The following is a 13,323-nucleotide window of genomic DNA, read 5'->3' on the forward strand; positions in this document are numbered from 1 at the left end:
AAATTATAGGTTTTGGGGGTGGAAAGAGGTGAGAAATGACTGCTTCCTGTATACAGTTTCTGCGTGAGGTGACGGAAGAGTGCCAGAAATGGATGGGGTGATAGATGCGCAACCCCGTAAGTGTAACGAATGCCCCCGAACCATAAACTAAAAATAGTCAGAATAGCAGCCTTTCCATTGCAAAATGTGCTCCCTCTTAGCACAGCCTCCACGGTCTCCAACAAAGACTTTGGTTTTAGTTGCCTCTTCCTGAAATTACTTTTTTTCTTATTTATGTGTATGAGTGTGCGTCTGTGTATATGTGTGTGTGTGTGTGTGTGTTCCACGTACATGGGAGTGCCTGTGGGGGACATTAAAGGGTGCTGGATTGCCTGGAGCTTGAGCTGGGAGTCAACAGATTTGGGTGCTAGGACCCTCTCTGAGAGCAGCAAGTGCTCTTGACCACTGAGTCATCTCCCCAGGCCCAGTTTCTTATGGAAACAATGAAAGCTGAATAGAGAACAAAATAATGCAGAACCCGAATCCAGACATCTTCCAGGGGATGAGGAGATAGGGTGAGGTCATCAAACCCGCAGTTTTGATAAGATTTAGGCATCAACCCCTTCCCTTTACAAGTGAAACCCTGCAAGCCCAGGAGTGGAACGACTTGTTCAAGGTTATACAACTGGGAACAGAGCTCGTGTCCGGGTCCCGAGACCATGAGCAAAGAAGGCAAGTGAAATCCATCTTCAAAGCTAGGACACAGACTCTTAACAGGGTTAGGGAGGAAGGAGGACTAAAGGCTGCAGAGCTGGCCACAGTTCAGTGGTAGAGGGAGTGAGTACCTAGTGCCTGGTTCAACTTCCAGCAGGGGGAGGGGAAGGGAAAGGGGCCACCCAGCTACATCTGAATAATAAAATCATCTCTGTGTTCAGTGCTTCAGTACTGAGAGCCCAGGACCGGCCCTCACTCTCCCCAGCCTCACTCCATGAGCCTCCTGGAGTTTGTTCTATGGGTAAAACAAAAGCAAGACAGGTCTCTACCTCAAGCCAGAGTCGGTGTGCAAAGGGCACCCATATCGCCCACCAACATAAAAGGGCAGCTTCCTATAACTGTGGCAGGAGCTGGAGGACCCATCCAGGAGTGCTTCTAGATGGTTATGACAAAGTCACTGTCCCTGAGCTCACAGTTGGTGTCAGATGGTCTGGGCCTGGGCTAAGGAGGCCAAGCAGCTGGCTAAGCAGGGTGGTATGTGTGTCCCAGAAGGCACACACCAAGGACCCGAGGCAGGTGGGACATGCAGCTGAGCCCGTAGTTGGCTATCAAATGGTTTGGGGTTTGTTTTCAAGACACTATGTAGCCTAGATTGGCCTCAAATTTAACATCATTCTTCAGCCTCCAGACTCCTGGGTTGCAGATGGCCACACCATCTCTTTTCCCTTCTATTTTTTCTAAACTAAGTCATAGCCATTAGAGTTCACCCTAAGTGTTCCATGGGTTTTGATAAAAACCTAACGTCACGGGTCAATCTGTGATTACCATATTACACAGAAGAGTTTCTGAATGGAAATTCCCATCACTTGCCTCTCTTTCTTTCTTTTTTTCTTTCTTTTCCTTTCTTTCTTTCTTTCCTTCTTTCTTTCTTTTTTTCCCGAGACAGGGTTTTTCTGTAGCTTTGGAGCCTGTCCTGGAACTAGCTCTTGTAGACCAGGCTGACCTCAAACTCACAGAGATCTGCCTGCCTCTGTCTCCCGAGTGCTGGGATTAAAGGCGCGTGCCACCACCTCCTGGCCCGCCTCTCTTTCTTTCCCCCTTTCTGGAGGAGCCTCATTTTTCAGATGCAGAAGCGAAGTCAGAGGATTCCCTGGGTTGCCCCAGACCCAGGGCATGAGAGGCAAAGCCTGTTCTACATAGCAAGTTCCAGGCCAGGCAGGGCTTTGCAGTGAGACTCTGTCTCTAAATAAACAAACAAATAAATGCTGTCTCATGGCTATGATGCACCCCGTGCATCTGTGAACTCACTCTGCTCACTCTGGTGGCCTGCACAAGGTCAAGCCAGCATTATTGGTGAACAGTTCGGTGAGTAGCACTAATTGGCCTCTATGGGTTATAAAATAAAAATGATGAGCCCGGGCAGTAGTGGCGCATGCCTTTAATCCCAGTACTCAGGAGACAGAGGCAGGCAGATCTCTGTGAGTTCGAGGCCAGCCTGGTCTACAAGAGCTAGTTCCAGGACAGGCTCCAAAACCACAGAGAAACCCTGTCTTGAAAAAAACCAAAAAAAAAAAAAAAAAGTCCTAAGATCCTCCTGTCCCCCACCCCAGTTCATTTGCTCTGATACATCATGGTAATCATGGCGTCTCCTCCCTCCTTGGTCACTTTTCCTGCACACCATTCCCATGGCCCCCACATCCTCAGCACACACCAGAACTTTCCCTCTGCAGCCTTTCCCTGCATCTGTGCATGCCCACAGCTCACCATGAGGCTCCGCTGAACATTCTCCAGCAGTGTCTGAACCTCCTGCAGATAGTCCCAGGACGGGTGGCCCTGGAGCAGCACGTCCAGCACAGACTCAGTGGCATTGAGACTCACCAGGACCCACAGGTACCGCAGCTCCCGCTCGCTCACACGGGCCTTCTGCTGCAGGTGCAGGGACAGGAGAGATCGCGGAAATGCAAGCCAGGCCTTTGGGCTGCGACCCCACCCCAAGGACTTGCCACTGTCTGGGAGCAGCTGCAGTCACCTGCTGTGGCCAGCAGACAACCTTGGGCCTAGATCAGCAGCAAGCTGGCTGGAGTGGCCAGGGCAAGGCCCCTGGTCAGTAGGACAACCTGCCAAGGACCCACGTGCTTCTGAGGGCGTGGAAGGCAGAAACTCCCCATCCCAGGAGGGATCCTCACCAGCCTCGTGATGTTGGCGACTCTGAGCACCCCCTCATAAGGCACAGGGATCCTGTAGTTGATGGGGAAGTAATGTTTCTGGGGAGGAACAAAGCGTGAGGTCAGAAGCAGAACAGGCTTAGACAGGACCCCCAGAGAGGGACCCGGCCTAACAGTGTGATTGATGGCAGAGAGGTCCTCTAACAAGAAGACAGCTCCCTTCCCCCCCCCCCCCCCCGAGACAAAGGGAAGGTGAAATCAGATACACAGTTCTATAAGGGCTGAAGTTTCAGAGCCAGGGTATGGACCAAGGGTTTTCAGGAAGACATGTTACTTTGGAGGTGAGTGTGGTTCGTCTGATGCTTACAGAGGTAACCTTTGCACATCTCTGTGAACACACTAAGCACCAATGAGCCAGATACCTTATTATTTATTGTTATTACTAATATTGTGTTGTGTGTGTGTGCGCGCATGCATGTGCGTGCGTGTGTGCAGGCATCCACATGCCTCAACACTGATATGGAGGTCAAAGGATAACTTTCAGGGGTCGGTTCTCTCCTTCCACCTTTATGTGGGTTCTGGGAATTGAACTCAGGTCTTCAGACTTCACCAGCCCGTGTTGTACGCTTTCAGTTAGTGGGTTGTATAGGATATGAATACATCTCAACATCACAACAAAAACAGTCTCAAAGATAGTCCTAAATAGCTGGGCACGTGCTTGCCATCCCAGAACTCGGGAAACTGAAGCGGGAAGATCTCAAGTTCAAAACCAGCCTGTCCAGCATAATGAGACTCTGTATCAATAAAGCAAAACAAGGGCTAGGGATGGTAGCGTGCTTGCCCAGCATAGACAAGGCCTGGGCTTGCATAGGCCGCATCACTGCGTGAACCAGGCTCATTGGCACCCATCTGTGATCCTGGCCCTCAGGAAGCAGAAGCAGGAGGGTTAGAAGTTCAAGGCCATGGGGTTGAAGGAGACTGCTCTTGTTCTATCGTTTCCTGGCCGCCCAGTCCCAACTATATGTAGTAAGTTAGGTCTTAAAGGAGGGAGGGTGGGAGAAAGAGAGAGAGAGAGAAAGAAGCAAATAAAAACCTAGCCATGTAGAAACACTACAACAGGGGGCTGGAGAGGTGGCTCAGTGGTTAAGAGCATTGCCTGCTCTTCCAAAGGTCATGAGTTCAATTCCTGGCAACCACATGGTGGCTCACAACTATCTTTAATGAGGTCTGCTGCCCTCTTCTGGTCTGCAGACACACACAGACAGAATATTGTATACATAATAAATAAATAAATAAATAAATAAATATTTAAAAAAAAAAAAAAAAGAAACACTACATCATGTGGGCATCTCCAGTCTCCAAAAGGAACCATTTTCTGACTTGAAGGTCTTTGTCCCAAGTGAGTCCCTGGAGGCCTTTTCTGAGTTATAGGCTGAAAGCCACATGGAAGTAGGTTAAAGGTCAGCGAAGAAGGAGGGAGCTGTGGAAGGTGATCCTCTTATACACTTGGTTATGTGATAGACCAAGGTGGGCAATGTCACTATAACATTGGGGCTGACATATCTGGGGTGGGAAGTGAGCACAGCTCCAGGTGAGCCTTGGGACTTGGGAACAGGGACCCGTTTGGTGCTCTTTCCCGTTACCATGTACTGAAGCCGGTTCTTGTACTGCAGCTTGACCCGAAGGTAGCCCGTAAGGTCACACTCCTTATCTTGGGTCAGAGTCCACATCTCCAAATTCTCGTTCCCCAAAGTCATGCCAAGTAGGATCCCAAGACCTGTGGGCCACAGCCAACGAGAGCCTATGAGACCAAGCACTGTGTGTGCACGCCCCCTGCTGTGCACAGCTGTATCAGCTCACGCCCCCTGCTGTGCACAGCTCTGTCAACTATCCTCCATTTTCAAGGGTGGCGAGTACTGATGGGAAATGCAGGGGAGCAGAGCCCTGGAATAGTAAGCACATCCCACCCCTGGGCAGCAGAGTCCTCAGGGAGACACCCAAAGTCTGGTCTCCAATCTCCCCTACTTCCTGTTATTCCAGGGCACCCTCGGCCCCTTCCTTGGTGTGACAGGTTTCACAACTGTTTTTGATTTTCCCTTCAGAGTTTTGGATACAAAGTCTAGTTCCAGATCTTAAAATGGATTTTGGTGACCCAGAGACTTTCTTCTATGAACTATATGACCTTGGCATTCTCCTCCATTAGATGTACCAGAAGGTCTATAGCTCCTTCCAGTCTAAAGGCTCTGGGATGCTAAACAGACCACACACACTGGCTGTCCCAACAATTGAAACAGTACCAGGAATTACCACTAGGTGTCACTGTAGCCTCAAAAACAACTCTCCAGATCTGTACTTGTAAACAGAAAAAAAATATATTTGAGAGAACTTACAAAAAATATGAATAGGGGTCAAGTGAATGAGAGAAACATAGACGAGAAAGCGACACCCAAAGGGCCAACCTCACTATTGAGAGAAATAAATTCAAATGAGAACAATTGGATTCAGTCTGTAGCCAGAGAAACATATACACACAAAGCCAACCAGGGATTTCAAGGAAATGGAAAGGTTTTTATGAGATAATTTCATTTTAATAATCCTGATGCTGCCAAAAGAGCTCTCAGCCTGGAAATACACTTGGCACATTTAATAATAAAATGGAATTAAACTCTACAACCTTTGGCCCACTGATGCTGACCCACTAAACTTGTAACTAGAAAGGAAACAGGACAGATTCATGGACAGAGACTTACACAGCATCGTTATTCCTTCTTAACATTTATTCACTTGTCGGAGAGGCGACTCGTGGTATGAAATACTTAAGATATGTTTAGCGGCCTCTGAAGGGAGCCCGCGCCAACAGTATTGGCAATGCGTAGGACGGCTTTAGGTTTATTAATTGATTTCCTGTGCTTTCGAAAAAATAAATATGTCAGATTTCTGTGGGAGATTATTACAGTCATCTTTACGTTCCAGGACATTTTTTAATGTTCTCCAATCAGTATCTTTTTTTTTTTTAAACATAGTCTCTCAGTATGCCACCCTGGCTGGCCTAGAACTTTTCATGAAGACCAGACTGGCTTGAACTCACATAGATCCACCAGCCTCTCCTTGGGTGTTGGGATTAAAGGTGTGTCACCATATCCAACTTACTATCTATTATTATTATTGTTGTTCTCAAAACCAATAATTATCTTTTGCCTTTTCTTTTCTTCCCTTTCCTTTTCGCCAAGACAGCCAGGCAGGCTGAGTCCCCTCCCCAGTCTGTCCTCATTGACATCACTAACTGGGGGTCTTCCCACTCCCTTTCCTGTCACCTTGAAGGTGTTTGTCTTTGTACATCTACTGGCCTGGGCCGTGCTCCCTCTTAGCTTCCCTCCCCTTCCTCCCAGACCACCCCGCTTGTTCCCACTTACTGGACCAAGCCCTAGGAGCACTGTTTACCATGATGCTTGGGTCTGCTCAGGCCCTGCCCTCCCCACCTACAGAACTCAGACAACCACTCTGTGTAACAGCCCTAGCTGTCCTGGAACTAGCTCTGTAGACCAGGCTGGCCTTGAAATCCCAGAGATCTGCCTGCCTCTGCCTCCCAAGTGCTGATGAGATTAAAGGCATGCGCCACCCCCACCAGGCTGACAACCACATTCTTGCAAGGAGGCAAGTTTGCAAGAATCAGTCTTTGCCATGCACCTAACATAGTCTTGGGCTGAAGGAACAAAAAATACACAACTAGTATTAAGCCAACAAGATGGCTCAGTGGGCAAAGGGGCTTGCCACCAAGCCTGACTACCTGAGTTCAATCCCAGGAACCACACAGTAGGAGAGAACTAACTCCTGCAAACTGTGCTTTGACTGCCACACAGGTGCCACAACACACAAACCTGCTTAATGGGTTGAATAGCGTCCCCCTCTCAAATTCTTATCCACCTCGAATCTCAGAATGACTTGATTTGGAAACAGGTTCTTTGCAGGTGTAATTAAAACAAAGGCTGTTGATGTGAGATCATCCGGGGCCTGGGGAGAGCCTAGATCTAATGACTGGCTTTCCAGGAGGAAGACTGTGTAGAGGGAAAGGCCTTGCAGATGGGGGTGCTGTGCAAGCTTGCAATGCTGCCACCTGCCAAGGGACACAGGCAGTCCCAAGAAATCTGGAAGAGGCAGGAGGACCCTCCCCTAGAGCCTTCAGAAGCTGTAGTGATCAGTGACCCAGTTTCAGACCTCTAGTCCCCAGAACTAGAAGGAAATACCTTGATGGAGCCGAGTCACAAATTCATGGTGATACGTTAAAGTAGCCTACATCCCCCAAGATCCTCAGCCCCATGCAATATGGGGCCTCTGCCCTGCCAATCTCTCCCCTCAACTGTCCTTGCTAAGTCCTAAGAGATGCCATCTGAAGCTCCCCTCCTGCTTGTGTTCATTTCCAGCCTCACTTCCCCTCAGGTGGGCCTAGAGAGGTGGCTCAGCAGATAAAGACACTCGCCATCAAGCCCAAGGGCCTGAGTTCAATTCCCAGGACCCACACTTCCTCTGGCTCTCGTATGCATACCATGGTACACAGACACATACCACACACACACCAACACAATAAGTAAATAAATCTAATCACTTAGGACTGGTAGGTAGCTCGGTGGTTCAGAGTGCCTTCTGCCCTTCTAGAGGACCCGAGTTCAGTTCCCACCATGTCAGGTGGCGGTAACTCCAGCTCCAGGGAGATCAAACACCTCTGGCCTCCAAGGGCCACTGGCACTCATGTGTACCCACCCACACATTGACACATAATTAAAAATACTGAAACTGAATCTTTAAGTGTGATCGCTTCACCTCAAGAACTGACCCTCAGATGCCTAATCCCTCAGTCCCCTGCCTGGTATTTAAGGCTTCAGGGGGCCTGCACATGACCTGCCTGCCCCTTCCAGCTGAACCCCACTCAGCCCCACCACACACACCGGTCCCTGTTTGGAGAGCTAGCTCCACCCATCATCCTACGTCTACCAGTGTGTCTACCACCTAACCTTTGTGTCCTCCTGGAAAAAACCCTCACCCACGCCACCACCCATGTTCCATTAAGAGGTGGGTCTGTCTGGGAACTTCACCCATTCCGAATGTCCCCACCCTTTGCAGTGTCTGAGCACCAGACACAGACTGTGCCCAGCTCTTCTCTGGAGACTTGTGGTTTCAGCCCCTGCCCGCATTTATTTGGCATAAATAACTTCAAGTGGCGGTGGGGATGGGAGGTGCGAAGCAGGCCAGGTCCTTGTCACTGACAACGACTCTCCAAAGCCTGCGGCTGCCATTGAGTCTGTGAGGGCTCAGCCTGGCTTCCCACCCAGCAGCTATAAACATCCCACAGGTCCTTTGCTGATTTCTATCCTTGTTTCAACTTATTCTTCTTTTTATCAGTAACATCATTGTCTTTCTGCTTTTTAATTTTGACCTCCTGTGGAGGGAGGGGTAGAAGGGTCTGGCAGCTTCCTTCTCCAGGCCTCTCAGGCCCCACGTGTTGTGCCTTCCCTACCCCCAACTAGCCACACCCAGGAGGATGGAAATCCTCTCTCTACAACCTCTGTCCCCACCCTGCACCCCAGAGCCAATGAAACTACAGAGGTGAGAAGCTGCCACCCACCCCAGTGCCGGCCCATCCTGCATCTGTTGTGCCCACTCAGCTCGCACATCTGAGCCTGAGGTCAGAGGCAGGCAGAGCAGAGGGTGGCCGTGGATCTCTCATCCCGGAGGCTGCCTGCAACCCCCTGGAAAGCATCCCAACTTCTTACCAACAGGAGCTGCCCTGGTTGCTATGGTTACAGTAGAGCCACCCACCCACCAAGGCCTTCCAGGACAGGATCCCCAGGTATAACTCCCCCTCCCCCCAGTACTCACAGTATAACCAGGCGAGTCCCCAGGGCATGATGGTGCACTGGGTGCCCCCTGACAGCAGAGGCACTGTCCCCAGCAGTGTGTCCAGTGGCCTGAGCTAGGACCTACATGGCCTCGGGTCAGCAAGGGTGGCCACCAAGTCGGGAAAGGCTGGCCCAGGTTGAGAGGGGGCAGGTACTCCTGGGGTAGCTACCGCCCTATCTGCTTGGCAGGGCGGAGGGCAGCCAGGGGGCGGTGGCTGCCAGTCCCATTGCAGCTCGGGAGCTGGTGTGAGACTGTGGCTCTGGGGTCTCGGAAGGAAGAGGAGGAAGAGAAGGGAGTCCCCAGCAGGCCTCTTGGAATCTGGAGCTGGGTGGCGCTTTCTCTGGTTTCTCCGACTGCCGCCGCTGCTCGGTGTGAAGTCTAGCTCTGGAAAAAGAAGGAGGAGAGAGACTGATTATGTAAGAGCAAGGCTGCCACTCAGCCACCAGCCAGCAAAGGAAGACCCACCACACGCACGCTGTCCCCGCGGCCAGTACTAAGACACCCAGCCTGGTCTTCACACGCAAGGAATAACTCCAGGCACCTCGGCAGTTGCCTGGGGCCAAGGAGTGAGCGAGTCTACAAGTCAGGGCTGGCAGCCCTGAGCTGAGACTACAGGAACAGTGGAGTTACAATCCAGGAGGCTGCCTGGAGGAGGTGAGGCGCCGGGTCAATTCCAAGTGACACATGCTTCAGGGAAGGCTGAGGAGTGAAAGATGTCTCCCCCTGCCTTCACTGCTATCTAGATCTTTTCTGTCACCCAAATGTGTTCCCCTGTCAGATAAAAACTGATGGGCCAGTTTCATTTGAACTCCAGATAAATGAACACTTTTTCTAGTGAAGTATTTGATGAGTGATACTGTAGGTACCGAATGTTGCATGGAGCATACTTATGCCAAGAAATAAATAAACAAACATTGTAGCCAGCTGTGGGAACACAACAGGGAGGTCACAGCACTCTAGCGGCTGGGGCAGGAGGATGAAGAGGCCAGACGGGGCTACTTAGCAAGACTCTGGTCTCTAAAAAGCAAACAAAAGACTGGGTGCGGTGGCGCACATCTTTAATCCCAGCAGAGGCAGAGGTAGGTGGATCTCTGTGTTCAAAGCCAGTCTGGTCTACAGAAAGAATTCCAGGACAGCCAGGGTTACGGCATAAACAGAGAAACCCTGTTTTGTTTTGTTTTGTTCTGTTCTGTTTTGTTTTTAAAAGTATGCAAGAAGAATTTCAGCTTGGCCTGCTGGTGATTAACCCTGAAAGTCAACACCCCCATAGAGCCTGATGCACTCCCCCACTTTTCCCAGTCCCAGCAGATCATGGGCCCTGGGCAGAGACAGCGTGAAAACTGGGTTTCTCACAGGGCGCTATTCCATCCCTTTGGGATTTCCTCTCCCTGTATTGGCTTAGGTCAGGAGAAATGCCCACCACTCTAGGACACAGGGAAGGGGAATGGGGGCAGACGGGTGTGACAGGGGAGACGCTCTCCATCGTTCCGTCTGTGACGTACCTACAGAATGTACCGAATTGTACCAACTTGCTGGCCCTAGGGCTGGGGTGCAGCTCAGTGGTAGAGAGCTTGCTGAGTATACAGGAGGCCCTGCGGTCAAGTCCCAGCAAAGAAGCCAAGAAGCTAGGAAGTAGGAAGAGTAAGACCCAGACTGGGCTGCCCAAGGGATTTTTAGCTAAGGCTAGCCTGCGCAACATAACAAGTTTCAGGTAAGCACGGACTGCACAATAAGACCCCGTCTAAAACAAAACAGCACAGCAGACACGCTTGCCCTCCTCCTCAGAGCCTCTGAAGCAGGCAGGGCCACATCCACAAAGTGCATTGCTCAGATTTACCCTGGGTTAAGACTCTGGACCTCAGCCCTCCCTTCTTCTGATCCTCTCCCTACTCCTCCTTCTTCCCCCCCATCCACCCCAGTGACCTTCCTATAGAGATACCGACACTGGCTACGCCCCCCCCCCCCCCCCCCCCCGGACACTGTCTCATATTAGCTCTTAAAGGCCTCACACTTGGCTGTGCCACCAAGGATGACCTTGAACTCCCGCTCTGGTCCCTACCTCCTGAGAGCTGGACTTACAGGCACGTATCACCACACTCCTTTTATACAGGGATGAGTTCAAGCTCAGGGCTTCATGCATGCTAGACAAGGTACATTCCCAGCCCCAACTGTATCTTTTCATTGTTACTTGCATGTTACAGAAGTCTTATATACATACGTGTGTGTGTGTGTATGTATATAAGACTTCCATAACATGCAAGTATGTGTGTGTGTATAGTTTTTAATGTATAACTAAGAATTTTGACAAATTCATAGAGCTATGTAACCACTGCAATAACCCTTTTGGTGTTTTGTTTTGTTTCCAAGATGGGGTTTCTCTGTGTAACAGCCCTAGTTGTCCTGGAACTAGCTCTATAGACCAGGCTGACCTCAAACTCAGAGATCTGCCTGCCTCTGACTCCCAAAGACTGGGATAAAAAGATAGCCACCAACGCCTGGCTATTTTTATTCCGTTTTGTTTTGTTTGTTTGTTTTTGAGACAAGTTTTCTCGGTGTAACAGTCCTGGCTATCCTGGAACTCGATCTGTAGACCAAGCTGACCTAAATCACGGAGATCCACCTGTCTCTGTCTCCCAAGTGTTGGGATTAAAGGTATGCGCCACCACTGCCCGGCAATAATCCATTTATAAAACACTTCCTTCACCCAACACCCCCCCCTCCGCCGCCTCTGTTGCTCTGTAGTGAGCGCCTCTTGCCACAGTAGCACTTTTCCCGTCAATCACTCCCCCCCCCCCGCCCCCGAATGTCACATAAATGCCATCTTGAGGTATAGATTTGGTGTGTCGCTTCTTCCACTTGACATGATGAATCTGGGGTGTTGTCATGTTGATGTGGTATGTTAATAGTTTCCTCTTTTTCCTTTCTCAGTGAAAGCCTCTTGTGTAAACAAATCATTATATGTCTCCCTCCAATAATGAAGCATTTGAATAGATCCAGTCTCTGAAGACAATGAAAAACACCAAAGTCCTCAGTGGACAGGTTTTGGTGTGGACGGAAGCGTCTACCTCTCTTGAGTCCTTCTGTGACTTTGAGTGATGTCACGCTGTCCTTTAGGCCATCAGGGATCTTCATGCCAGTCGCAGAGCCTGGGCTGCCCACCGCTCATCTTGAGCTCTCCCCTGCACAGGACTTGGCAGGGCGGAGGTGTCCTACAGTCCAGGGGACATGAGGCGACTGCTGTGGGGTTTAAATGAGGTGTCCCCCATAGTCTCAGACATTTGGCTATCTGGTCCCAGTTGGTAGTGTTGTCTGGGGAGGCTAAGGTGTGGCTTTGTTGGAGGAAGGGTGTCACTGGAGGCCGGCTTCAAGAGTTAAAAGACTCACCATTTGGAGTTCAGGGCTCAAGAGGCGAGCTTTCAGCTTGCTGTTCCAGCCACCCCACCTGCCATCTCCACTCCACTATCATGGACTCTTCACTCTCTGGAATCATAAGTTCAAATAAATGCTTCCTTTTGTGAGTTGCCTTGGCCCTGGTGTTTATCGTAGCAACAGAAAGTGCGGCAGCAGAAGGTCCTATTTAGAGCCCACAGCTTTGCCCTCCCTGGCAATGAGACCCAACCCTGCTCTGCCGTCTTTCTGTGCTCAAGACTGACTGTGACTTCCTCAGATCCTGGGAGGGCAGAGCCTGCCAGGATTTCTCTGTCTCTACCTCTCTGTCCCCATCTTGGTGAGGATGGAGGGATGGAGGTGGATGAAGGGTTTACGCCTTTCCCAGTCTGCCCCACCCCACCCCTGGGACCCATGGCATTATTGGGAAATTTGTGAAGGGAAAGGACAAAAAAAAAAAAAAAAAAAGAGGGTGGAGTGGTCAGCATAGTTCCACGATGAAGACCAGCTTCAAAGTCACAGAATATCAGTCTCACTAAGTCGTGACTCCAGGGTCCTGGGGCAGGGGCAGGGTCAGAGAGAGGGCAAGTGGGGGGGAGGGGGGAAGGGGTTGAATGAGCTAAATCCTCCACGGAGGGAAGCAAGGACTTGCTTGCATGATTTGGGAGGGATTAGACACAGATGGGCGTATCTGGTTTTGTGGTACTGGAGTTTGAGCAAGGGCTGACAGCATGCTAGAGGTAATTGAGGTAGTTCTTGCCTTTTCCAGTGAGCTACACTCCTAGCCCTTGAGAGCTGTTTTTTTTTTGCTTTTGTTTTTACTTTGAGACAAGGTCTCAAGGTGTAGTCCTGGAACTCATCTATGCAGAACAGGCTGGCGTCGAACTCAAGAGATCCACCTGCCTCGGCCTTCCCAGTGCTGGGATTAAAGTCACGTGCCGCCCACCTGGCTGTTCGTTGTTTTGTTTGTTTTTTGTTTGCTTTCGGTTTGTTTGTTTAAATTCCTATCTGTAGAAAGTGGGGAGGAGGGACAGATGGAAGCCTGGTGTTGTTTATTGTCTCGCAGTGACACAGTGAACTATTTTATTCTTTAATTCTGCAGGTAGAACTTGGATTTGTTTGTTTGTTTGAGACAAGGTTTTACATCTGTAACCCAAACTAACTTCAAATTCAGTACGTGGTC

The 13,323-nt window shown here is 50.1% G+C and overlaps 1 protein-coding gene across 3 annotated transcripts in view; it reads right to left on the reverse strand.

Moving 5' to 3' along the window:
• Il34 (interleukin 34) overlaps positions 1–13,323 on the reverse strand; it is a 57,567-nt gene that overhangs the window by 2,777 nt on the left and 41,467 nt on the right. The window contains exons 1-5 of one of the 3 annotated variants that reach the window (XM_041649524.1): positions 9,219–9,312; positions 8,733–9,137; positions 4,502–4,635; positions 2,880–2,957; positions 2,458–2,619 (exon numbers count right to left, since the gene is read on the reverse strand). In XM_041649524.1, coding sequence (XP_041505458.1) covers positions 2,458–2,619; positions 2,880–2,957; positions 4,502–4,635; positions 8,733–8,760 — 402 coding nt within the window. In that variant the 5' untranslated portion in view covers positions 8,761–9,137; positions 9,219–9,312. Of the gene's footprint in view, positions 1–2,457; positions 2,620–2,879; positions 2,958–4,501; positions 4,636–8,732; positions 9,138–9,218; positions 9,313–13,323 lie in introns of those variants that run through there. The other 2 variants (XM_041649525.1, XM_041649523.1) reach the window with 2 other exon arrangements.

The sequence above is a fragment of the Microtus oregoni genome, unplaced genomic scaffold (genome assembly GCF_018167655.1).
Source record: "Microtus oregoni isolate MIOR12 unplaced genomic scaffold, Mior012 000004F_ref0000308, whole genome shotgun sequence".
NCBI lineage: Eukaryota > Metazoa > Chordata > Mammalia > Rodentia > Cricetidae > Microtus > Microtus oregoni.